General features: G+C 44.0%; 1 protein-coding gene across 1 annotated transcript in view; it reads right to left on the bottom strand.

Annotated features, from left to right (window-relative positions):
* Positions 1-13,945: 13,945 nt before the first annotated feature.
* PRMT7 (protein arginine methyltransferase 7) overlaps positions 13,946-27,862 on the bottom strand; it is a 73,401-nt gene continuing 59,484 nt past the window's right edge. The window contains exons 15-18 of the mRNA XM_040409839.1: positions 20,747-20,821; positions 19,013-19,173; positions 16,994-17,090; positions 13,946-14,929 (exon numbers count right to left, since the gene is read on the bottom strand). Coding sequence (XP_040265773.1) covers positions 14,765-14,929; positions 16,994-17,090; positions 19,013-19,173; positions 20,747-20,821 — 498 coding nt within the window. The 3' untranslated portion in view covers positions 13,946-14,764. The remainder of the gene's footprint in view (positions 14,930-16,993; positions 17,091-19,012; positions 19,174-20,746; positions 20,822-27,862) is intronic.

The following is a 27,862-nucleotide window of genomic DNA, read 5'->3' on the forward strand; positions in this document are numbered from 1 at the left end:
TGGAGGAGGAGGAACCGTATTCACAGCAGGGTGGCACCCAGACCAGCTCATAGTGATCACTGGTGCGTGGCTGGGGGGATACAGAGGACACAGACAATACACCTCCCACAGAGGACAGCTTGTCGTTGCCTCTGGGCAGCCTGGCACACATGAGCGATTACATGCTGCAGTGTCTCCGCAGCGACCGCCGAGTTGGCCACATTCTAACTTGTGCTGAATACTGGGTGGCCACGCTGCTGGATCACCGTTACAAGGACAATGTACCGTCCTTAATTCCCTCACTGGAGCGTGATCGTAATGCTGATGGCATTTCTACCTGACAGTGGGGGCACAGTTGAAGCACAGGGCAAAAGCAGAAGAGGTCACCAACGCAGCTGGGGCACCGCCAGCACCTCAGAAGGCAGGGTTAACATGGCCGAAATGTGGAAAAGCTTTGTCAGCACGCCACAACAACCAGCACCACCAGCTGATATGAAACGTCTTAGCAGGAGGCAGCATTTCACCAACATGGTGGAACAGTACGTGTGCACGCGCCTACACGTACTGAATGACGGGTCTGCCCCCTTCAACTTCTGGGTCTCCAAATTGGGCACATGGCCTCAGCTTGCCCTTTACGCCTTGGAGGGGGCGTCATCACATACAAGCGCAGCCGCCTGTCCACAGCCAATGTGGACAAGCTCACGTTTATTAAAATGAACCAGGCATGGATCCCTCAGGACTTGTCCGTACCTTGTGCAGAATAGGCTTGTATACTGGCCTTACCCAGCCATTGTTATGCTCCAGCGCACTTTCTCGTTGTTTTATTTTTTATATTTTACAATGTTTTGGGGTCTACCCAAATTTAAACAAACAAAAAAAATTTTTTTTAAAAATTTAAAACAAAACCAAATAACTGTGTTGGCTACCTCCTACTCCACTGCCACATCCACCGCCTCCTTAACCTCCTACTCCATATGGACCTCCTCCTCCTAGATCAAGATTATTATTTATTATTTTATTTACGTATTTTATGTTATTTTAAGTCATTTCCCTATCCACATTTGTTTGCAGAGCACTTGCCATGCTCTTAACCACATTTTGCTGCCTTTTGCAGCCTTCTAGCCCGTTCCATGACTTTTTTTGAGCCATTTTAGTGCTCCAAAGTTCGAGTCCCCTTCAATGGGGTTCGGGTTCGGGGTCAAGTTCGGCTGAACCCGTCGAACTCGAACATCCAGGTGTCCGCTCAACTCTACTCCTGAGATAACAGCAGCTGATCACCCTTAGGCCCCTTTCACACAGGCGAATTTTCTGCGCGGGTGCATGGTTATAAGGGAAAATAATAGCATTCTGAATACAGAATGCTAAGTAAAATAGGGCTGGAGGGGTTAAAAAAAAAGTTCGGGTCTGGGTACCACATTCATTTTTTTATCACGCGCGTGCAAAACGCATTGCACCCGCGCGATAAAAACTGAACAACGGAACGCAATCGCAGTCAAAACTGACTGCAATTGCGTACCTACTCGCACGGGTTTGCCGGAACGCATCCGGACCTTATCCGGACACGCTTGTGTGAAAGAGGCCTTAATGGTGTTAAGTTTGCTTGGAACATAACCACTTGGTCTATAACCATTAGTTCTACATGTACTAGCTTAGAGGAGTTCTGCAGTTTGTTTAAACTGATGATCTATCCTCTATACTCCAGCAGCGCTGCGGCCTTCTCACTGTTTACCACAGGCCCAGTGACGTCACGACTAGTATCAACTGGTCTGGGCGCGGCTAAGCTCTGTTCACTGGCCCAGGCCAGTTGATACTAGTCGTGACGTCACTGGGCTTGCGGTAAACAGTGAGAAGGCCGTAGTGCTCCTGGAGCGCCGCTGCTTTCTCAAACAGCTGATCGGTGGGGGGTCCCGGGGGCCGGACCGTCGCCGATCAGATGCTGATGATCAATTCAGAGGATAGATCATCAGCTTAAACACAGTGCAGAACCCCTTTAACCCCTTAGTAAACACACACACATTTTTTTGAAATTGCATTCCAAGAGCTATAACTTTTTTGTTTTTTCATCAATGTACTTGTATAAGGTGTTATTTTTTGCAGGACAAGTTATAGTTTTTAATGCACTATTTTGTGTACATGTAATGATTGATTAAAGCCATACTAGCTAAAACCCCCTTTCTTTACGTCAGTAAAAAAGCGTATTAGTGGTCGTTAAGGGGTTAACAATACCACTTGGTTTAGAACCATTAGTTCAAATTGTATTCAGAGGCAAACATTATTGAGCAATAAAATATAGGACGTGCTTGGAACGTACCAGACGCACTCAGTCCATTGTGAGCAATAAAGTAAGGTGCTGACCACATGGCTAAAGATGGTGAGATGTAAAATTGTATAATAAGTGCATAATAAAACATTGCGGCACCTGTAAAAGAATGCATACAATAGGCACATTTCTTGAACGTTGCTGAAGTGCAAATATAAAAGGTACATTTTTAATAATGCAATAACTAAATAGTGCAATAAAGTAGTGCAAATAAATCACTTGAGAGTCTCTTTCTTCTTTTCTTGAAGACAAAGTGCATTACACTGTCACTGTAAGTGCATCAAAAGTTTTTTTTAATCCAAGGGAAACAATTGTAATCCATGGGAACAATGTCATTAGTTGTAATCCACATGGTACATAGTCATTTGTAATCAACATGGGTAGTAGAATCATTTGTAATCCACATGGGTAATGGTGTAGCAGCACAGGTCATGAGAACCGTTAGCAACAGGCTCCCAAATAACCTGAAGAGGGGGGGGGGGGGGGGGGGAACAAAAGTAGGTAGTGCGGTTGAGCACAACTTGGGGGTATTTATAGTTGGGCGGAGTCCTTACTGCACATGTCCAGACAAGTGAGGCAAGAAAATGGCAACCTATAAAAACAACAAGAGAACATGGCCAACAGGCTTTCACCGTGCAGGATCAGTCCATGTCGTGGCTCCCAAAGTCCGTTTTGTATGGAACTGATGAGATGGTCCAGCTCTTCAGTTGTACGGATCGGGCGACGAGGGCAAGTCCGTATCTAGGGGACTTCCTAAATCCCATGACTCAGTCTCAGTGGGTCTTCCTCCTGCCGATTTTGACCTTGGGGCACCAGGATCCGATTCACCAGCAGCGATCTTCAGCTTTTCCAGCTGTTGCCGGATAGCCTCACGACGCTGCGCCTCCATTTCAGTCTCCCAGGCCTTGAATCCTGGCGTTGAGGTCAGCCAATCCACCCATGGGCATCCAGCACTCTGGGGCGGCACTTCATTATGAACGGTGGTGGGCTGCCAGACCACGACCGGTCCCTGGAAGCGGCTCACGGACTGATATCAGAGGATACGGGCCTACGGGCGCCTCTTCCCTCAGTTTGAGGCCTGCTGGGTGTGGTCCGCCGGGCTCTGTGGGCCAGAGCCTCCTGCCGGTACGCCAGAGGTGGCAAACAGGGCTTTACATCGATGCAGTAAGGGCCGCGGGGTGAACTCTACCTCCTCCCCTCAGTAAAGGCAGTTCTGGCCTGCAGACAGGCCGGGTCCTCCGACTTGGCGTCCCGGATAAAGCCGAAGCCCCATTCCGCAGGGGAGAGAACCTTCACAAGGGAGTGCTCTGGTAGCCGTGAGGGATGTCCAGCCTTGTTATCAACCGGCTGCGCCATCTTTTCTTCTTCAGCGCGGGAGTAGACAGGACACGAAGGAGGGGCTTTAGGGGTGGAGTTTTCACTTCCTCCCATAATGGAAGGTAGTTAGGCAGGGCTTGGTTTCCGTGCTTCTAGTTCCTGTAGTTTCGCACCTCTGGGCATGGAGAAGATGCTGTACCATAGACTGTAAAAATGGCGATTTAACTCTTTGGGCGCGGCCCGGAACATTTTGCGCCGGTCGCTCCGCAACAAAGTCATTAAAGTCACTTTCAACAGCAGATTTGTAAATCCAACAGGCAAATAAAGTTGGTAGGCACACAATTTTGTTGTTTGACTCCTGTTCTTTAGTATAACAGTATGTAGCACACAGTATGGTTTTGTCAGAATCGTGTTCTTTAGTGTAATGATATGTGGTACACAGTATGGGCTTGTCAGAATCCTGTTTGTGATGCCACTGATGCAACGGACCCACGGGTTCAGCGTCTGGGGTATCCCTTGCCCCTTGGGAGGTTTCTACAAAATATGTCCCTCTTATAGAGCAAGTAAACGCGACGCTAGCTGTGGTTAAGCAGCGGAAGCTCAAGGCTCCCTTTGTAGATGATTATGTTGGTACCCAAAGGTAGGATTGCCAGAGTGGTGCAGGGTGGCCTACAGTCTCTGTAGATGTTATGTACACGTATCATAGTGTTCCTACCTGGATATCCGTGGATCCCAGACGTGAGGTGGTCCGAAGCATTTCAAAAGGGTAGTTAACTTGGATAGTGTAGAAATAAAGTTGAGTCCAGACTTTGTAATAAGGTTGAACAGTTGATTTTACTTGCATAAATTGGTAATTCAAACAGGTTCTAAACAATATCTTGGTCATCAGAAGGTATTATTGGCTTAACTTTTGGCAGGCAAATACTTCTCTGCAACAATCTCAGTTCTGTTATGTGGTAGCTCTCTCAGCTCTGCTTGGCTGGATAAATAGAAAACTCCTCCTCTTCTGCTGGAACTTAAGTTAGCTGTAGTCTGTCTTTTACTTATAATCCTAGGAACTTCTTGTCCTGGCTTTAGAGTACCTCAAGCTTTGGCTCAGCTTGGAAGGAGGCAATACAAGCCCAGGAGGGGACAAGCAACCATGTAGACTTCAGAGGCCGGGCCTCTGAGCCTAGCAGAGCAGTTAGAGCTCTGCTAGCCAACACACAACCTTTCCCTAGGAGGTAGTAGGCTAGACTGACTCACTAACTAAAACTCCTCCTTCTAGCTACAGAGGGCTGAAAGGAACCAAAAAATCCCTCTCCAGGGAAGCTAATACTGCCAATGTTGCTGCCGCCATCTGCTGGTGGACCAGGTTATTACACTTGAACATAACAGTTTCAGGAATAAATATGCACATTATAGGAAATACATTATGTGATATAAATTAGCACCTAGGAAATGGTAGCAAGGTGCCAAAAGAAGTAGTAATGGCACTCCGGGGCATTACACATCTACATAAGCATGTTGGTATAAGACTGACAGGTACAGTACTGTGCAAACGTTGGAAAAATGGGGTCAGGTCTGGAAAAATACTGCAAAGTTTATTTGTATCAATTAACAAAATGCAAAGTGAATGAAATAAGAGAAATTTAATCAAATCAATATTTTGTGTGATCACTCTGCCTTCAAATCATCATCAGTTCTTCTAGGTACACTTGCACACAACTTTTGAAGAACTGGGGAGGGAGGTTGTTCCAGACATCTTGGAGAACTAAACCCCACAGATCTTTTGATTAGCCATTTATTTTTATTTTTTTCTGTTTTGCTGTTTGCCATATGGGATAAATATTTTTATGTTGATTGAATAGACTGAGGTGTCTCACTCCTGATTAGCTCTGGCGTGGTGCTACAAACCCAAAAAAGGGAACACCCAACCCTCTAAATGGTAAATAAATGTATATATTTGGAAAATGGGTGAGCACTCATACACTCGGCATCCAATTGAGGTATACAGAAAATGTATTCAAATGATAAAATATAAAATGGTACACATAAAATGTTAAATTACAAACTATGAATAAAAATAAAATTAAAACAGTACAGGTGGCTGTATTAGGCAACCTGTATTCAATCTGTAACCTTATTGCATACAAAAAAAAAATCGCACTTGCTGTTGGTAAACCACTTCAGACAATTTCCATCTGTGACCGTATATATAAACAGATGTTCCTGTATATTGGGATCAACACTAGTAAAGTCGCTAATATAATATCACATTTGGGCGCATGTGTTGCCCCTGTTATAGAGTCACAGAAAAGACGCACTTGAATGTTTTCCCGATAAATCGCATCACATTACGCATATATACTGTGTCTGTAGAGTCTTTCCTTGAACTCCTTAAACTCCAATTTTGCTGGTGTAGAGAAACAATCTTTAAAGGTATTTTGCTTACCTCCTTGCCAGTGTATAGTTCGGATATCTTCCGATCACTTGGCGAGGGGCGAACGGGGCGAATTATTGCCGGCGTCTCCCGTCGCACTCCTCAAGCCAGGACAGCACAAGTCTGGCGGGAGCAGCAAAGGTCTCGCGGGAGCACATGCGCTCTTCCACCGCGATGTTACCTTAATAGCTGTATATTCAAATGCTGGGATCGGAGGTATTATGCTTGTTCCTTATTTTCTGCGTTGTTTGTTCAGAATTCTTTCTGTAAGGCCATACAGTTCTTTTTGGAGGACTTTGTCGCGGGTACGTCCACATTTCTACCAGACACGTTTCGGGATGTTACGCTATCCCTTCCTCAGTGGTCGGGTGTTGCCCGCCTAGCCTCCATCCTTTGCTTCTCCAAATTTTCCTCAATTCAAAGAGGGATTGTAATATGATGCGTTTTATTGGTGATACTTGCGATTTTTTTAGTATATGTGCGTTTTTTTTGCTAAACATTCCTCTTGATGCGGTATACTACTGTATGTAGTGGGATTTGTATCTACAGTTGCTTATAGTCAAAAACACAAATTATTGTTCCTCGTACTGATAGTATACATATAGGTACACATAATAGATATCTATATACACACAATTAATGAATAGGCGTCTTTTCTGTGACTCTATAACAGGGGCAACACATGCGCCCAAATGTGATATTATATTAGCGACTTTACTAGTGTTGATCCCAATATACAGGAACATCTGTTAATATATACGGTCACAGATGGAAATTGTCTGAAGTGGTTTACCAACAGCAAGTGCGATTTTTGTTGTATGCAATAAGGTTACAAATATTTACATATTTTAATAGTATGGGTGTTTTTGCGCACGGCAATGCTCATGATGTTTTTTTTTTTTTTTAGGTATTTTGATTTTGGGGAAAGGGGGCTGATTTGAATGTTTATATTGTTTTTTATTTTTAAACACTTTTTTTTTTTTTAGGTGACTATTACTAGCAGTCATTTGTGTTCTGTGATGAGTATATATCGATCACAGAACACACCATTCACTGTATTCCAATACAGTGCTGCCACCTGCTGGCCTGTATTGGAATATTCCAGTGATAGGTATTGGAGCCTGCTTGTGGCTGCAAGCCATCACAGGAATATTACAGCTTCCCCAATCTCAGTCGGGGAACACTGTTATGGGCAATTGACCACGGCATCTAAGAGGTTAATTGTATGCAATCGGCCTTATGTCTGATCACATACATTCATCCTGGGCCTCTGCTGTTCGAAACAGCAGAACCTCAGCAGCTATGGCGCCCGCTGTAATTGTGAGCGGTCTCCATCTTTAAGGTGATGACTTTTGCCGTACATGTACGGCGGATGTCAGCAAGGGGTTAATACACAAAGGGGCAAGAAGTTCTGTATGGGTACATCAAGGCCTATATTTGAAGGTTTCCATATAAAGCACATACATGTATAGACACGCATACATCCATGCTATATTTGACTGACCGGGACAGACAAGGGGGGTTCTCACTCTCTCTCTTTCTTTTTGGGGGGTTACTGTTGGAAGAACACGGACAAGATACACAAGGCCTGACAAGGGGTCTCTGCCGTTCAGCATGATATTTTCTATATTATTCCTGTAATCAATCAGCTTTTATGAAGAGTGAAAATAAATCCTGCTCCTGCTATTCCTCACTCCAAATAACGCATATACTATATTTGGAGAGGATAGCTATATTTTTATATTTACCACATTATATACAGTGAGCTCATATCCTGTTTCCTGCAGTCCTTTCCTGTTTGTCAAACATTCATCACAGATCTGGACAGAGGATTTTCCTTCGACCTCTATCATCATTTATCAAAGTACACTCAATAATTTACCTAATGACATATCCACTGCATCTAGCTCACTAAAATTCCACATTAAACTGGTGTCACTAGGGGAATGATTATAGCGAGTTCACTATCTTCCATTGCTTGTACAAGATATTGCCACTCACACTCATCAGAGACTTCTCTCACGTACATCAGTGGCAGAGTAAACACTGCAGTATAGGGTAGAAAGCTGTACTGTATCCTTCTCAGTCTCTAGTATAGCAATTGTGGCAGAAAGGGGAGAGGCACTTATAGGGTAATAGTTTTTCGGGTAAATAGTTGATAACAAATATAAGGTGCTCACCTTTTTGTGTTGTGCAAGCATAGGCACAACACTAGTGTAGGCGTGTGGTTATACAGTGGTCGGTGCTGCCAATATCGTTCGCTTCCCTTTTTTTTTTCCATATTAAATCACCTACTGGTCGGCTTAGGCTACTTTCACACTTGCGTTCAGAGGATCCGTCTAGTGTCTGCACAGACGGATCCTCTCCTATAATGCAGACATTTGGATCCGTTCAGAACGGATCCGTCTGCATTATAGTTTAGAAAAAATTCTAAGTCTGAAAGTTGTTCAGACGGATCCGTCCAGACTTTACATTGAAAGTCAATAGGGGACGGATCCGTTTGAAAATTAAGCCATATTGTGTCAACTTCAAACAGATCCGTCCCCATTGACTTACATTGTAAGTCTGGACGGATCCGTTTGCCTCCGCACAGCCAGGCGGACACCCGAACGCTGCCAGACTGATGCATTCTGAGCGGATCTGCATCCACTCAGAATGCATTGGGGCTGGACGGATGCGTTCGGGGCCGCTTGTGAGACCCTTCAAACGGAGCCCCGACGCTAGTGTGAAAGTAGCCTTACTTTGCTCCAAAATGCAATTTAGGTGCACCTTGTCGTGTTTTAAGCCATTCCCTTCTCTTCTTCCCCACACCTCATTGTCTAGTGAGATGCACAGTGTCTACCACACGTGGTGCACAGCATTTACGCCAGTTTTTGGTGCAAACTGAGGACAATTCCGGCATTTTGCTTAGAAACTCTCACCTAATGTTCCTAGAACACTCTCACACTGCCATCTGCACATACATTTTCAGTTGCATTTTTTTCTTTTTTAGGTGAACTGGAACAAAAGCCACAATTCTGAGAGGAAGTCCCTTGCAAAATATTTTAATATGGATGTTAAAATAAGACGAGACACAATGTAGCATGAAAACATGAACATATGGCTGAAGCGTAAGTCGGTGCTCCTGCGTGAAGACCTGTCTTAGGTGACGGGGATTACTACTGGATTCCCAGACAATGATACCATAGGTGTACAGTTCATTAATCTCTAAAATATGGAAACCTTTGCATATGTATCTGTGTTTTTGCACAGGATTCTACAGTAAATTTTGTAATTTAGATACTTGAATAAATTCCTCCTGCGAGCGGCCATCTGGACCCCATACTATCAATAACAAGACAGGAGAACGGACGGATTTTAATATTCAACACTTGTCACCCACACAGCCCATCTGTTTGACAACATTCCGGGAGCTGGAGGTTTGACACACAGGAGATCTCCAGAACAGTAGGAAAACAAGGCTGAGATTAGCTAAATCATCTGCTATCAGAGTCGTGGGATTTAACACCTGCACTACCGCGAGATCTTCCACAATAAAACATGCGGATGATGGTGGCTGAATCCAGTCCTTCAGAACTGCTCCCACCACTCAAGTATATTGGCTCGTGAGGTGCCTGGGCACCAAACTGTTGAAAAAGTTCGAAAGCATTGCATTGGGGGAGGGTCGGTAAAAACAATAATATTGCCCATAGCAACTAATTAGGTTCCTATGGCAGACATGGCCTCGCATGTATTACTACATACTACAATCCCTTAATCATTGGTTGCATACACAGTGTGACAGATTTACCATTGAAAGTGCACCAGTTTTGGTGCAATTTGCGCAAAAAAACTGTCAACCGATTTAGACACTTTTCTACTTTTTTTTTACACCTCGTCCAATAAGTGGGCTTGGCGGAAAAGGGCGTGACTTAAATGGGCCTCCATGTGACAAAAATTAGCATTTCTGTAGTGGGATTGGAATATGTAAAAAAAACATCTCTAGTAAGGCCCCTTTCACACAAGCGAGCTTTCCACGCAGGCGCAATGCGTGACGTGACTGAATCCTGACCCATTCATTTCAATGGAGCTGTGTACATGAGCGGTTTTTTTCACACATCAGTTCTGCATTGCATGAAAAACGCAGCATGTTCTATATTCTGCGTTTTTCACGCAGCCCTGGCCCCATAGAAGTAAATGGGGCTTCAGTGAAAAACGCATTGCGATGCGTTTTTCACTGATGGTTGCTAAGAGATGTTGTTTGTAAACCTTCCGTTTTTTTATCACACTCGTGAAAAACGTATCAAAACGCTTTGCACCGACGCGGAAAGAACTGAACAGCTGAACGCAATCGCAGACAAAACTGACTGAACTTGCTTGCAAAATGGTGCGAGTTTCACTGAACGCACCCTGAACGCATCCGGAGCCAATCCGTTACGCTCGTGTGAAAGAGGCCTAAGGCCCCTTTCACACGGGCGAGTTTTCCACGCGGGTGCAATGCGTGAGGTGAACGCATTGCACCCGCACTGAATCCGGACCCATTCATTTCTAGGGGGCTGTGCACATGAGCAGTGATTTTCACGCATCACTTGTGCGTTGCGTGAAAATCGCAGCAAGCTCTATATTGTGTGTTTTTCACGCAACGCAGGCCCCATAGAAGTGAATGGGGCTGCGTTAAAATCACAAACATTCGCAAGCAAGTGCGGATGCGGTACGATTTTCACGCATGGTTGCTAGGAGATGATCGGGATGGGGACCAGATCATTATTATTTTCCCTTATAACATGGTTATAAGGGAAAATAATAGCATTCTTAATAACGAATGCTTAGTAAAATAGGGCTGGAGGGGTTAAAAATAAAAAATTAAACTCGTCTCATCCACTTGCTCGCGCAGCCCGGCTTCTCTTCTTTCTTCTTATTTGATGACCTGGGAGAAAAGGACCTTTGGTGACGGCACTGCGCTCATCACATGGTCCATCACATGATCCATCACGATGGTGATGGACCATGTGATGAGCGCAGTGACGTCACCAAAGGTCCTTTTGCTCCCAGGTCATGAAAGAAGATGAAAGAAGAAGAAAGAAGAGAAGTCGGGCTGCGCGAACAAGTGGATGAGGTGAGTTTAATAAAAAAAAAAAAATTAACCCCTCCATCCCTAATTTACTTAGCATTCTGTATTAAGAATGCTATTATACTAAAAAAAAAATACAAAAATTTACTCTGTGAAGAAGTCCGGGTTCGGGTCTGGGTACCAAACATGCCGATTTTTCTCACACGCGTGCAAAACACATTAAAACGCTTTGCATTCGCGCGAAAAAAATTGCATATTTTCCCGCAACGCACCCGCAACGCCCGTGTGAAAGAGGCCTTTACTGAGAGAGTAGTGGATGCATGGAATAGCCTTCCTGCAGAAGCGGTAGCTGCAAATACAGTGGAGTTTAAGCATGCATGGGATAGGCATAAGGCTTATTCTCAGCAGGTATACGTCTACAGATCACTGTTCTGTATATGGGGCAGCAGGGCCAACCTGGGCCTCCATAGTAAAATAAATAAACTAATTAAGTTAAATGTAAATAAATAAATAAGAATGTTCAAAAAGGAAAAAGGCCCCCTGCCCCAAAAAAAAAAAGTCTACACTCCCCTACTAAAAAATTTCCGTACCTGGATGATTATCATCCATGTACAGAAGCTGCATCTAAAGCAAAGGTGGAAACAGCCATGTAAAAAAAGGTCTAGTTTTTGGCACTACAGCGATGTCATGCACTACACACTGCACGCATATCTGAAATCTCTGAACAGTAAGTAGCCCAAGCGGCCGATGCCCAGGTCCCTCGTCGCTATTCATCTGAAACCCCTGAATGAAGCCTAATTTGGTAATCCAGTCTGTCTCCATCCGACTTCACAATGGAGGCCTTGGACTCGTATTAGTTGTCTAAAATGTTCTCAGCTTCTTTTACCTGTGTAGAAAGCAGAATATCTGATTCTGTACTGCAGGTTGTTATCACGGGTGAGTCCGGTGATCAATATAAGGGTGCATTCACACGACCGTGTGTGTTTTACGGATCCACGGATCCGGAAAAACACGGACATCGGCGATGTGCGTTCCGCATTCTGCGGTCCGCACATCGCCGGCACTTAATAGAAAATGCCTTTTCTTGTCCGCAATTGCGGACAAGAATAGGACATGTTCTATAATTTTCGGGATCGGAATTGCGGACCCGGAAGTGCGGATCCGCATTTCCGGATCCGGGCAGCACATCGTGCTGCCCCATAGAAATGAATGGGTCCGCAATTCCGTTCCGAAATTGCGGACGTGTGAATGGACCCTAACATTGTGGAAACCTCCCGCTGTCCTCTCTGCTTCACTTCATTATTTTTTTCTGTAAACTTTAACCCAGATTTAGAAATCGCACACAATGTGATGAATGCATGCCATCCTGCTACATGTCGTCCTATGCATGTCTACCATTTCAATGAATCATGTCCTGTTCTAGGTAATGTACGTTATTTTTGTTCAGTTTCTTTATAGCAAAGATTGGGGATTCTTAAAGGACATTCCCACTTTAAATATTTATGACATGTACAGATGTAGTAGAGTTAACACGCATGCTTTATGAGATGTGTTATCTAAACTAAATGCGTTAAGCAAACGCCTTCAATTGCTTTTTAAATGGCTTTTGTTTCAAGATAACGCGATGAGTTAAGAAATTGGAGTTAAGAGTTTGTGTGTTAACCCTGCTACATCTGTAGGCTATGCCATGGGTCTGTTATGCACAGTCACCTCTCCCTTCATTCCACTCCTGCATGTGACAGCTGCCTCACCAGAAAAACCCATCAGCACCCTGCGACCAGGTCATGCGGCCACCGAGGAGCGTCTTAGGTGCTGCAGACTCGGCCAGTATTACAGACATCTCTAGTCCTGGCCAAAAGAGTGGGAGGCCAGCTGTATACCACAGACGACACCCACAAGTAACGGCATGGGCACAGCTCCTAGGCTCACGGCCATCAATCATCTGAAATAATACAGAGGTTCACAGGTACGACTAGCAAGGTGATATTACACCCCAAGGTGGGAAGGGGTTTTCTTCTATATTTTCAGAATTCTAGGGGATCAGGATTCCCATCTATTAAGCGGAGTGGAGAGTGGTTACAAAGAGCGCTTCTCACTCTGGACTATGCAGCATATAGTGAAGTACACAGACAGTCCACTGAGATCAATGGACATCGGGAATGCTTCATTTTCCCATTGTGGCTCTGTGGGTAATTGAAGACCATCTAGAGAATTCAACAGATTACAGCTGATCACTGATGGTCCCTTTACACGGGACGAGGATCTAGCAGGAAGCGTTTCTTCCCAACAATCTGCTGATCGCTAGCGGAGGAGACCGGTGCTTTCACATCTATGGGGAGGAGCGATCGCTAATGCCATCGCTCTTCCCCATATAGACTCGTTGTTTCCCGGCAGGAGATAGTGGTTACACAGCACTATCTGCCACTGGGAAACGATGATCGGAGGTGCCTTTACATCGCAAGATCATCGATAACGAGCGTAATTGTCGGCCCGTGTAAAGGGCCAATGAGAGTCTCAGCATCCTAACAAAAAAGGGACTGTCCAAATGGTAACATTAAACAGATCTCACTGAAATTAGGGGTCTGACCATATAATGCACAGATGTGCCACATCCTTCAGAGCTGCTTCCTGCTCGGGTGAATAGAACAGTATATTGAATGGGGACCCCCTGCTCATTAACTTTATTGGCAAGATATTTGAAAATGGGCTATAGGGCTTATTCACGCGACCGTATGAATGGGTCCGCAAAAGATGCGGACAGCACACCGTGTTGTTCCACTCCACGGCCCTGCAAAAAATATAGAGCATGTCCTATTCTTGCGGACAAGAATATGCATTTTCTATATAGTGCCGACCCTGTAAAATGCGGAACGCACACGGCCAGTATCCATGTTTTGCGGATAAGCAATCTGCGGACCGCAAAACATGCCACAGTCGTGTGAATGCACCCTAAAAGGAACCTGTCAGAAGTTTGGCCATGCAAAACTGCACTAGGTAGGACAAATATACCTTTTGTGGAGCATTTATTATCAGGAATAGTGTGACTATGACGTTTTATTCTGCCAGGAACTGCTCCTGCAAGTGCCCAGGGCAAGGATTCACTGTATTGAGCTGCTTCACAGTTCTCCCGTCTGCTCCGAGTGTCTGCTGTGTTGCCCACTTTAGCAGAGGGGAGTGGCTGTAAATAAGTTCAATGCAGAAGGCACTACCTCTTGGAAGAATAAAAGTTCATATTCACACTGCTCCTGATAATAAAAGCTTCACAAAAGATACGATTGCTCTGCTCTCCCTGGCCCTGACCTAGACTACCAGCAAATCCGCATGGTCACAACTGCTAAGAGCCTCCCACTAATAAACCAGTAAGCACCACCGAAGGACCCAATAACGTCCACAATATACATACACTAAAAGATGACATATTCATTTGTTCAGTAGTATAGCTCAGTCTACAATGATTATAACCATAAGCCAATTACTTGACAGACAGTGTCCTAAGGTCAGATTTGTGAAGCTAGAGCTGCAATCAGGCCAGTATAAGGAGAAACGGACTGTCAATGATTTTACTTTTTGGGAGACATATTCAAATATTTTACAAGAATAACTAAAAGCCACAGGTCTGGCAGCAAATACGGAAATCCAGGAGAGGGCACAGCAGGATATTCTGAGACTGTGAATGCTAAGATGTAGGGATGAAACTCATTTGTATGTCTCCCATTTGTGGCTTAAACGTCAAATGGTACGTGACCGCACTGTGGCCGCCTGCTGTGGATGGTCCGGGGTTCCAGAGAGAGCTGAAAAAGTAAACTCCTTGCTTGCGGTGTGGATACCACTGACAGTCGCCCTGCAATACAGACAGGAGTAAGAGGAGAATTCTTCATGAATATTTCTTTCTTGACTAAGTCTTGCACATTAAAAGAGAAATCCCAAATCAAATAATGTTCATAGAACAGTGACAGCTCAAATCAGTTGGATCCTGGACACTTCCACAAGTGTATGGCACACTACAGGGATATAACCAGTGCTGTACCAGCGCAGGGGTTGTGTTACAGGGGACCTCTGGGTGTTCAGAGAAGTAAAGCTGCATTTACATGGCCTGACGTCCGGGGCGATTATCTGGAATGGTTAAAGTAACCCTAACTGCAGTCCAGAGTACCAGGCCCACAAGTCACATCCCAGGTCATATAACCACAGGTGGGATACTACTACTAACCAGGAGCTCCCATATGGTCCTCACTATAAACTTCCTAGAGGGGACGTCCCAATGATAGTGTCCAACCAGGCTGCAAAGTAAAAACTATATAACAATATAAATATATCCTACATGTAAAACCCAAAAAGAGATATGATCGGATCCTGATTAGTATTATTATTTCGTTTTTTGTATCCCACTGTGATTATGTAACATGTGCTACATCTTATTGGAGGGTATGCGACTTGTGGGCCTGGTAGTCGGGACTACAATTATGGTTACTTTAACCATCGTCTGATGTTTTTTTCTACCTTTATTATGCTTTTCTAATCACGTTTGTTTGATTTTATTTAATAAAACTTTATATTTCTAGTATATACTGTTTCTGGGTATCATTATTTGTTCCTTTGGGGACAATTTGGTAGGTGTTATTGATCTATGGAGATGCCCTTATTACTGCTTGAGGATTGTGTGCTTTTGTGATTATTTGGAATGGCCCGAACATCAGTATGTGTAAAGCTAGCGCATGCCCCCCGATGAAGAAGTGAAACGCTTGTGAAATGATCGTAGGTGCGGACAACTCAATCATCGTTCCTGGGCAGCAGGAATAATGTTTTTGGATGAGGACGAGCATAGCAGCAGTGCTCGTTCTCATACTGTGGAGGTGATCTCTGCATGTAAATGCAGCGCTTCGCCTCCACTTGACAAGCAGACGTTTGTCGGGAAGGAAGGCTGCTCCTCGGAGTATCTAATAGCAGCTTAAAGGGATTCTGTCTGCTCTAAAACAACCCCCAAACTAAAGTTGTGCATAGTGTAAATGGCGCAGAGTCCAATTGTGCAATTCTTATCTTCATAGTTGAATTCCGATGATGTGCTCCGACAAACTAGCAGTAAAATGCACTGACAGGACTCCTCCTTGAGCCCTCTCCATTATGTGCATGAGCTCAGGAGTCCTCTCAATGCATTTTACTGCTGGTTTGTGGGAGCGCAAGTGAGTATGAAGATACAAATTACATCATTGAACTCAACGTCATTGACACTATACACTACGTATTCTAGTTTAGGGTGTGTTTCGGGGCTGACAGATTCCCTTTAACACTTCAGTTAGGGAATTGGTGGAGGTCTGACCAAGCATGCCCGGTTATTTTCGCGATTCTCCTAGCAGAGAATAGAGAGGATGCCACACATGTGTGGTACGCTCTTCTTCACTTTGGGGGCCCTGTTCTGGGGATAGGAGCAAGTCCCAGAGGTGGGACCTGCACCTATATAAAAATTTGTGGCATATCCTAGTGATACGCCAAAAATGTCCAAATGGGAAAACCCCTTTAAAGAGAATCTGACACCAGGAAATTCACGGTTAAGGCAGGTACAATATCTTGTAGGGCTAGCTAAGCTGAATGTAGAAAAGACATTGCTTCAATCTGGAGAAAAAAGTACTTTGAATCCATAATCAAATGAGCAATTAAGTGTGCCAAAGCTGGACCCAAGCGAGATGACTATGCAGGAAGCAAGTCCTGTCCATCAACAAGATGGAAGAGGGAGATGCTGGCAGAGGACGCTGGCGGAGTAAGGGTGCACAGAGCGACTTGGGCCCTCTCTCTGTGCACGTAACAGCGGATGGCGACTTGAAATATTGTGAAAATGTATTAAATACTGTCATTATATACACACCAAGAGGCTCCAGACAGGGATAGTTTATGTGTCCTTCCCACTCACCGTCTCATCGGTCACCTGCAGCAGTCCCGTGCTGATGGCAATATCCTCTGTGAGCTGGTATTCCATCCAGAGCACTGCTCCATGACACAGACCTGACCTGTTAAATGGATTTTTAAAAAGTTGACCATTTGGTGAAGGCACACATTAGAGGCGGCCATGCCATCACTTTAATATATTGAACGAAATGTCCACCTAAACGCCCCAACAGATGAAATAGGTGTGGATAAGAGAACTGGGGCCAAACACATATCCCAAAATGAAGGAGGCACTGCGGTTTGGGCAGTCAAGTGCCTCTTCGTTTTGGGAATCCAAGCTCCAGCGGAAAATCCTGAGAATAAACCTATTGTGGTAAACTGCTTGATATGCAGACAACCAAATGACATGACTAGGGGCCCGGCCGCTATAAACCGTGCATATGACGTAAGCATTGTCTTCTCTTCCACTTTCCCTGAATAAGGGGGAATACACACGACCGTATCTGCTTTGCGCATTCCACAAAACATGGATACTGGCTGTAGGCCCTATTGTAGAACTGCCTAATCTTGGCTGCCAAATGGACAAGATTAGGACATGTTCTATAATCTGCAAAATGGCTGCACGGATGACATCTGTGCGCTGTCCGCATTTCTTTACGACCCCATAGAAGCTAATGGGTCTGCGTGTGATCGGCAAAAAATGCTGATCAGATGCGGACCAAAAATACGGTCATGTAAATGCTCCCTACGACAAAGCAACAAATAAAGAAAGGATGATGGCTGATCTGCAGCTGCTGTACGTGAATACTATAAAAGTCACTTCCCAGTCACTACATATACCGTAACTACTTGTCCATTTTGTCCTTCGTTTTATGATTAACGGAAATTGCTTTTTTCCATCTTTTCCCAGCAAAGGTATTTTATGTGAGCTAATCTCTGACTAAGCTGCAAGTCAGATGAGCTGATACTCTCTGAGGATTTCTTGTCACAGTTCTACACAAGCTGAATAATACGGCATGCTGTCCTCTCCAGTTGTGTACATAGCTGTGTTCATTCTGCACAGTGTATTTGGGAACCATCATAGAGAGAGAACAGGGAAAGCTATACCCTCTCCTAACTGCACCCTACAGAGTTCTATGACCACGCAACATAGGACTTTTTACAGTGAATGCACCTTAAAGGGGTTGTCTGGCCCAGGAGCCAACAATCCTACTGGTCAGAAGGTGTGCCCCATTTAAAAAAAAAAAAAAAAAAAAAAAAAAAAACACTCCTCCTTCTGCTGTTCCAGCACCAGTGTCCCATTCCTGGCAGGACCAGAAGTGGCTTGGTTCCATGACTGCTGTGGCCAATTACTGGCCTCAGCGGTCACATGTGCTTGAATGGCATGTCACTGTTAGTGATGTGACAGTGACGTGTAGGGACGAGAACAAGCCACTTCCGGTCCAGGTGGGAAGGGATGAGTACTATGGCCTGGCAAGTGGATTTGTTTGCAAGTGGGTTGTCTGCTCCTAGATCGGACAACCCCTTTAAAGGGGTTATCCAAGTTTGAATAACCACCTCTAGGATGCTTCCTACACATACTTACCTGGTCCACGATGCTGGTTTCTTCTAGAGTCTCTCCACGGCAGTGGCTGCATCTCCCCTGACGGCTGAAATCATCATCCATCGACGGGGGGTGAGCAGCCAATAGCAGGCCGCGATGGTGATCAGCCCCCTTGGAGGTAAGTCACCATTGCGGGCTGCTATTGGATGCAAACCCCCCCCATTAATGGATGTTGATTTCTGCCAGCAGGGGAGATGCAGCCACTGCCATGGAGCGATCCGAGAAGAAACTGGCATCGGGGACCAGGTAAGTATGTGCAGGGCCGGGGCTGGGCATCCTAGAGAGGTTTATTCAAACGTAGATAACCCCTTTAAGTGCTGATAGTCCTGGTGAAAGAAACTTTAATCTTGCTGTTTTTGTGGACACACAGTGAACTAGTTAACAGACGTGGCTAAAAGTTGTCGATACACAGTGATGTTCCACACGCCTTGTCACCCTCACCTCACAAGGTTCAGAGAACCTTCCGCTTTCATATCTTCAGTTGGGACTTTCTCTCGGAAATCAAATGTTATAACTTTAGTGGGATCAGAAAGAGCCCTGCAGGGGTACTCCCAAAGAGGATGGGGCTCAGCCTCCCGAGACTCGCGAAAATCTAAAGATTTCTGGAGAGCATATAAATAAATACATAAAACATGACTGTGAACAGTGTATTCGAGAACGGGATACAAATATTTGACAAGAGCCCACTTATTTCAACACCCCGATTATGGCTTAAAATGTTTAGAATCTAAATCACAGCATAATTATAAAAACTCACTTATATATCCCAATGACTATCACATGAATCTGTACAAGACCCTCAAGATTCAGAAACACCACAGACACATCTATTTTGTATGACCAGTGCCCTGTTTTTAGTGACGTCTTAAACAAGACACTTCTGTCAGAAAGAAGTATTTTTTTAAACATAATATTCATAGAAAACTATTTTTTAAGAATTTTTGGCCATTTTTCTTTTTCATTTCAGCACAGAAGGATAAAAGTCCTATACAGATAGGGAACTCTGTTGTTTTATCTCTGGGGAAAGATGTTATCTGTGAGTATAATAGTAGATTGTAGAATCAGAATAATATATGGCAGCTCTATTGTTACGTTCACAGAACAGTGTGTGGTAATTGGGGGGCTCTAACTAGTCGCAGAGATGATCTGACTGAGGATGCTACGTCCACATCTGTGTTCCTAATTCTGGTATTCTCTTCCGGCATAGGAACAGAATAATGGAATTGTTGTATCCGAAATTTGAATGCAGGGGTATTTCGTGCAGTAGAATACCGGTGCTCATGCAGGAAACCCTGTGGACCCCCTCATAGTGAATGTGATCCATCGGGCGCCGGTGGTGTAAATGCCAGATACGGCAATTCAAACATTCTGTTCCTATGTTGGAACAGAATACCAGAATTAGGATACAGCCTAAGGCCCCAATGCCGTATTGCGGACCGCATTTGCGGATCCGCAATACACAGGTGCCGTTCCGTGGGCATTCCACATCACGGATGCGGACCCATTCACTTGAATGGGTCCGCAAATCCGGAGATGCGGAATGGTGCCAAACGGAAGCACAGAACGGAACCCTACGGAAGCACTACGGAGTGCTTCCGTGGGGTTTCGTCCCGTACTTCCGTTCCGCAAAAAGATAGAACATATGGCCGGATCGCGGACCCATTCAAGTGAATGGGTCCGCGATCCGCTGCGGCTGCCCTACGGACTGTATTGGTGCATTGTGTGCAGGGGGCCTAAGCGAGACTGTTTGCTGTACTAAAAGTCCAAACAAAGAGGAGATTAAAGATCCAGGGCAATAGAATACATGGAGTGACGGAAAAACTAAATTATATCCTGAACATCATACACACACTTTCTTCTATAAAAAACGTAAAATAAAAAACTGATGGCACGTTCATTCATCACATGGCCTAGATGCAGCTCGATCCTAATCACATGAATATGGCTGAGCTACAATACCAAGCACAGCTGCTATCCAATGGTGCTGTGCTTGGTAAGCTGCGAGGAGGCCATAGCACTCATTGAATTGTCTCGGCCTCTTCAAACAGCTGATCGGCGGGTTGGGATGCTAAGTGTTGACCTCCTCCGATCAGGTATCGATGACCTATCCTGAGGACAGGTCCTCAATAATAAACACTGTTAAATCTGAATAATTCAGTAAAGAAAATGTCCAACCTTTATCATTTGATCCATAATACTGACATCAAACCCTTCACAATTTCCACATGGACTTCTGATCCTCCAAAGGTCCTAAAGCAGCAGCAATTAGGGAACAGAAAATGAAAAGAGGATAAAATACAAAAATAATCTGTACCCCATGCAATCTATTGTTGTCTTTAAAGGGCACCTGTCAGCAGTTTTGTACCTATGACGCTGGCTGACCTGTTCCATGTGCACTTGGCAGCTGAAGGCATCTGTGTTGGTCCCATGTTCATATGTGTCCGCATTGCTGAGAAAAATTATGTTTTGATATATGTAAATGAGCCTCTAGGAGCAACGGGGGCGTTGTCATTACACCTAGAAGCTCTGCTCACTCTGCAACTGCTGTGTCCTCTCCACTTTGATTGACGGGGCCAGACAGTGTGAATGTCATCACATCTGGCCCTGTCAATCAAAGTGCAGATGGCTCGGCAGTTACAGAGAGAACAGAGCCTCTAGGAGTATCGGCAACGCCCCCATTGCTCTTGGAGGCTCATTTGCATATAATAAAGCATCATTTTTCTCAGCAATGCGGGTGTAACATCCCAGAGTATGTCACTGAACTCTTTCTCCCCGCTACAACATGTTAGGTGTATGTATATTGTCATCTGGTGTAATCTAACATTGCATTCTTAATTATATGTATTTTCTAGGCCTGTTTTATATATTATGCTGCAATTTCCATGTACACCAGCAGGTGGCAGCAGTATGTAGCAGGATCTTAGTTCAGTTTAGTGTTTCTGGACTGGAGTAGTACATTCCAGTCTAGCTCCCCCTCTTTGAGCAGAAGTGGGCTGGCCCATGTCCTGTCCCATGGGGAGGAAAGGAAGTTCTAGTTAGTGTACCAGCCACCCCGGCTAGGGGTAGGCTGCGTTAGTAGGAGCTCCCAGACATAGGGATCCCTACCTAGGATCCAGCCTCAGCTGAGGCCAAGGATCCTCTTTCCCAGACTGAGCCTTCAGCCTCAGTGCTGGTGGACAAGCAAGCAGCACCTCCAGAACTACAGAGTGTTTATTCAGAGACCAGGAGAAGCCAAATTCCTCCTCCAGCTAGTCAGACCCATATCAAGCAGAAGACAGACAGAGCAGAAGATAGATACCTGCCAGATTCACTAGGCATATGATAAGAAGCAGAATATATATTGATTCCTGCCACATATTGCCAATACCTGCTGGGACCCAAGACTATTGCTGTACTTGTATGGATTTATGCTGCCAGTCAGTAAAGACAAGTTGAACTTTATCTCCAGTCTGGATTTCCTTCATTCCTCAATTACTCCTACTAACAACACTCAATTTATTGCATGTGAGCCAGGATCCAGGAGTCCAGCCGTACCAAGGTAGGAGACACCGTTGACACTACACAGAGACATTATCCCCACTCTGGCATTCCTCACCTGGTACGTGAGTTATAACATCTTAAAGGGCCCTGCTATAGTACCTGCGCAAGCTGCAATTGGCGTCACAAACTACCTATAGACTTTCATACACATATCCTGACCCACTGCAACATTGGCCGCCGTACCATGGTCCTGCTCATTGCACGGGCACATATGAACATGGGACCAACACAGATGCCTTCAGCTGCCAAGCGCACATGTAACAGGTCAGCCAGTTTCATAGGGACAGATCTGCTGACAGGTGCCCTTTAAGCAGCCGGCTCTTCAGTGGGATTACAGATGAGAAGTCGAGAACAATGTCGACCACATGATCATTACTTTATCTCGCATATCTCCACTTCAGAACATTTCTTGTGTAAAAGATATTAGTGGCTCAGTTAACAAGATTTTTACAGGTTTTCTACTTTGCGTTGAGTGCTCTTTATCTGGCACTAAGCCATTCATACTGTCAGAGCTTTATAAAAAGAACTGCTAATAGCCAGTAGCATGTCTATGTAGCTGTAGGTAGTGTGGGGTTTCGCTCTGGTAGATAGGGTAAGCGGGCGCAGTACAGAGGCAAAATACAAGTTCTTAACTCAAACGTCAGTGTTTATTCACACAGTGTTGCAGTTGCATAAAACAACACGTCACTTTGCAGTCTTGGTGTTAATTCACACACAATGGAAAGTTCATATTGCACAAGTCACCTTGTTGGCAGTTATGCCTCCAGTAGTCCACAGCAGGCTTTAGGGGGCTTGTTCCCCCTGCACATGGGTCTCAGCCCTCCAGTCTGGCACAAAACCTTAGATCCCAACACAGAGACTCATCTGCCAAGTCCAGCTGCCTATTTAACCCCTTAAGGACTCAGCCCTATTTCACCTTACGGACTTGGCCATTTTTTGCAAATCTGACCAGTGTCACTTTAAGTGCTGATAACTTTAAAACGCTTTTACTTATCCAGGCCATTCTGAGATTGTTTTTTCGTCACATATTGTACTTCATGACACTGGTAAAATGAAGTAAAAAAAATTCATTTTTATTTATAAAAAAAATACCAAATTTACCAAAATTTTTTAAAAAATGTCAAATTTCCAAGTTTCAATTTCTCTACTTCTATAATACATAGTAATACCTCCAAAAATAGTTATTACTTTACATTCCCCATATGTCTACTTCATGTTTGGATCATTTTGGGAATGATATTTTATTTTTTGGGGATGTTACAAGGCTTAGAAGTTTAGAAGCAAATTTTTAGGGACTAGTTCAGGTCTGAAGTCACTTTGCGAGGCTTACATAATAGAAACCACCCAAAAATGACCCCATTCTATAAACTACACCCCTCAAGGTATTCAAAACTGATTTTACAAACTTTGTTAACCCTTTAGGTGTTCCACAAGAATTAATGGTAAATAGAGATACAATTTCAAAATTTCACTTTTTTGGCAGATTTTCCATTTTAATAATTTTTTTCCAGTTACAAAGCAAGGGTTAACAGCCAAACCAAACTCAATATTTATGGCCCTGATTCTGTAGTTTACAGAAACACCCCATATGTAAACTACTGTACGGGTACACGGCAGGGCGCAGAAGGAAAGGAATGCCATACGGTTTTTGGAAGGCAGATTTTGCTGGACTGTTTTTTTTTACACCATGTCCCATTTGAAGCCCCCCTGATGCACCCCTAGAGTAGAAACTCCATAAAAGTGACCCCATCTAAGAAACTACACCCCTCAAGGTATTCAAAACTGATTTTACAAACGTCGTTAACCCTTTAGGTGTTCCACAAGAATTAATGGAAAATAGAGATACAATTTCACTTTTTTGGCAGATTTTCCATTTTAATAATTTTTTTCCAGTTACAAAGCAAGGGTTAACAGCCAAACCATAACTCAATATTTTTGGCTCCAATTCTGTAGTTTACAGAAACACCCCATATGTGGTCGTAAACCGCTGTACAGGCACACGGCAGGGCGCAGAAGGAAAGGAATGCCATACGGTTTTTGCAAGGCAGATTTTGCTGGACTGGTTTTTTTGACACCATGTCCCATTCGAAGCCCCTCTGATGCACCCCTAGAGTAGAAACTCCAAAAAAGTGGCCCCATTTTAGAAACTACGGGATAGGGTGGCAGCATTGTTGGTACTAGTTTAGGGTACATATGATTTTTGGTTGCTCTATATTACACTTTTTGTGAGGCAAGATAACAAGAAATAGCTGTTTTGGCACCGTTTTTTTTTTTTTGTTATTTACAACATTCATCTGACAGGTTAGATCATGTGATATTTTTATAGACCAGGTTGTCACGGATGCGGCGATACCTAATATGTATATTTTATTTATTTATGTAAGTTGTACACAATGATTTCTTTTTTGAAGAAAAATAAATCATGTTTTAGTGTTTCCATAGTCTGAGAGCCACAATTTTTTCAGTTTTTGGGCGATTACCTTGGGTAGGGTATGATTTTTGCGGGATGAGATGACAGTTTAATTGGCACTATTTTGGGGTGCATATGACTTTTTGATCGCTTGCTATTACACTTTTTGTGATGTAAGGTGACAAAGAATGGTTTATTTAGCACAGTTTTTATTTTTTACGATGTTCATCTGAGGGGTTAGGTCAGGTGATATTTTTATAGAACCGGTCGATACGAACGCGGCAATACCAAATATGTATACTTTCTTTTTTTTTAAATGTAAGTTTTACACAATAACAGCTTTTCTAAAACAAAAAAAATGATGTTTTAGTGTCTCCATATTCTGAGCCATAGTTTTTTTTTTTTTTGGGCGATTGTCTCAGGTAGGGGCTCATTTTTTGCGGGATGAGGCGACGGTTAGATTGGTACTATTTTGGTGGGCAAACGCCTTTTTGATCGCTTGCTGTTGTACTTTTTGTGATGTAAGGTGACAAAAAAATGGTTTATTTAGCACAGTTTTTATTTTTTACGGTGTTCATCTGAGGGGTTAGGTCATGTGATATGTTTATAGAGCCGGTCGATACAGACAAGGTGATACCTAATATGTATACTTTTTTTTTCCCCCTATTTTTACTTTATTTGGGGAAAATGACGTTTTTGTTTATTTTTACTTGAAACTTTTACATTTTGGGGGGGGAAACTTTATTTTTTCAACTTTTTTTTCACTTTATTTTTTGTCCCACTTTGGGACTTGAACTTTTGGGGGTCTAATCCTTTACAATGCATTCCAATACTTCTGTATTGAAATGCGTTGGCTGTATGAGTAATACTGTGTGTATTACTCATACAGCTTCCGGCCTGTGAGATCCAGGGGCCTGGATATCACAGGCTCGTCACTGGAAAGCATTGCGCTGCCTTCCATGCCATCGGGTCCCCCCTACAGCCGCATAGGGACCCGATGGCACCGCCCGCCGCCGCCGCAACCTCAGGTAAAAGCCGCAAACCGCAGGTCTGAATTGACCTGCGGTTTGCGGCAATACGGGGGGGTCACATGACCCCCCCGCGTTGTGACAAGATGCCCACTGAATGATTTCAGCGGGCATTCTGTTCCTATTAACCCCTGCCGCGCCGCAATGTACTTTTAAACTTAGGACGTACCGGTACGTCCTAAGTCCTTAAGGGGTTAAGGACAGCCAGGTGCTGCCAAAACACGGTCCGGAACTTAAACTCCGGTCCGGTATTTGACCTCACCTGGCTGGAAACCAGCCCAGGCGCACATGTTGGGAGGGAAATACCTGCCTTCCCAGATAAAACCACTCCCCGTGTCACAGTTGTCAGATTTGGATAACAAGCTTTTTTCCAACCCAGAAATGTCTGATAACTGGGGACAAAAGATTGTATTTCACTGCACAGAAAAAATTGCATTTAGGTTTAAATTCCTCTTTAAATAGCTTAAAACATGACGAGAAAAGAAAATCTGTGAAGGAAATCCATTAAGAAATAGCATACTTGCCCATGGGTTGTGTCTGTTACCGCAGCTCTGTGTGGCGCTGTTTTTTTTTTTTTAAAGACAGCAGCCATGTTTTTTAATTCTGGACAACAAATGTACCACATAAGTGCCAATAGACGTCTTTGCATGAAAGATCAATTTGAGCTCTAGATCTAATCTGAAGGGTTTTAGAAGCATCTATTCCCCATTTCAGCGTTCCACATGTTGAATTCTAACTTCTCCCTGAAGAGTGATCACCATCAATAAATCATACAGTGATTTCCCCGTCGCCAGGGAACATGTGAGAACCACAACACAATCTGGACGTACAAGCAACCATGCAGGCCGCCCAGGTAATGAGTGGGGATAGAGTCTATTGAAGGCACCTGATGCGTGACTCCAATACATGGGGACGGAATCATGAAAGGAGAAGATAAACGGTGCGATTTAAAGAACTCAAGATACTGGGAGCAGACGCTCTATACGGCACAACTGGTCACATCTTCTTTTAAATTGAGAACAAAGACACAATCAATTCTCTCTGACGTCGGCAGAATAAAACGACCAATGTTATATCTGCTGAGGTGCACGGCAGGGACGAGAAGCATTTACTACAACCAGTTAATTATACTACTGCTTATCTCTAAATGCTCTTTTACACGGGTCAATGACCAGGGCAATTATTACTAGGAGCGCTCCTTCCCAATAATGCCCTGTGTAAAGGTGCTGCTCATTCACTAGGTGAAAAGATCGCTGGAGCGCGCATCCTAAACCATGATTTCTGGGCAGCAGTATTACCGTGGTCTGTACAGTGGTGATTGCCGATGGCCTGTGTAAAGGGGCCTTTACAAAGCAAGTACATGGGATCGTATAAGGGGAACAACATCAACATATGAAAGGCGATTTATTGTATGTTAAATAACTACCTCTAGGGGGCTTACAACATGGCTGCCTGTCTGTAGGTGACACAGAACATGGCTGCCTGTCTCTAGGTGACAAAGAACATGGCTGCCTTTTCAGCGGCCCCATAGAAATGAATGGAGGGCGGCTGTGAACAACCTTCAGGGATCTGTTCTCGATGTAGGTGCAGGTCCCAGAGGTGGGATCCGCACCTATCAGACAATGGGGGCATATTCTAGCGATATGTCCCCATTGTCTGAGATGGGAATTCCCCTTTAAGAGCTCATTTGCATTTTTTTCTCCTTAAAATGTTTTTTAGTGTTGATCTTTAAGAATTGGTTCCGGAACCTATTATAAAGTTGGGAGATGGTTAAGTTATGTGAGCGTTCCTCAACTCCAGTCCTCAGGACCCACCTTCCGGTCAAAATTCCGGTCAGAATATCCCACAGAATGAATACCTGTGGTAAGTCCTGATGCATGGACACTAATTATATAACCTGCTCAATACTAAGGAAAGCCTGAAAACATGATAGGCAGGTGGGCCCTGAGGACTGGAGCTGAGGAACGCCGATCTAAAGAATGCGTGTTTGCTTCTTGAGTAATATTTATAGTTCTGGATTTACAGAATCCATGTATTTGGAGAATATAAGAATCCTCTTCCTATTCTTTATTATTTCTGTTTAGTTTAAGGTATGGAAGGGGTGACCACCTCTTTAAGAGGGCGTAATCATGTGTGCAAAATGTTTTATCGTGAATTATTCTTGATGTTTTTCCCTCAATAGTGGCTTTCCCGTAGGGCTGTATATACGATCCTATTCTCTATTGATGTAGGAGGCCAAATATTTCAAGGATGACTTTTTCTTACCTATGTATTTATTTGTGCACATAGGGGAGATTTATCATCTCCCTGCAC

This window comes from Bufo bufo, chromosome 10 (assembly GCF_905171765.1).
Source record: "Bufo bufo chromosome 10, aBufBuf1.1, whole genome shotgun sequence".
NCBI lineage: Eukaryota > Metazoa > Chordata > Amphibia > Anura > Bufonidae > Bufo > Bufo bufo.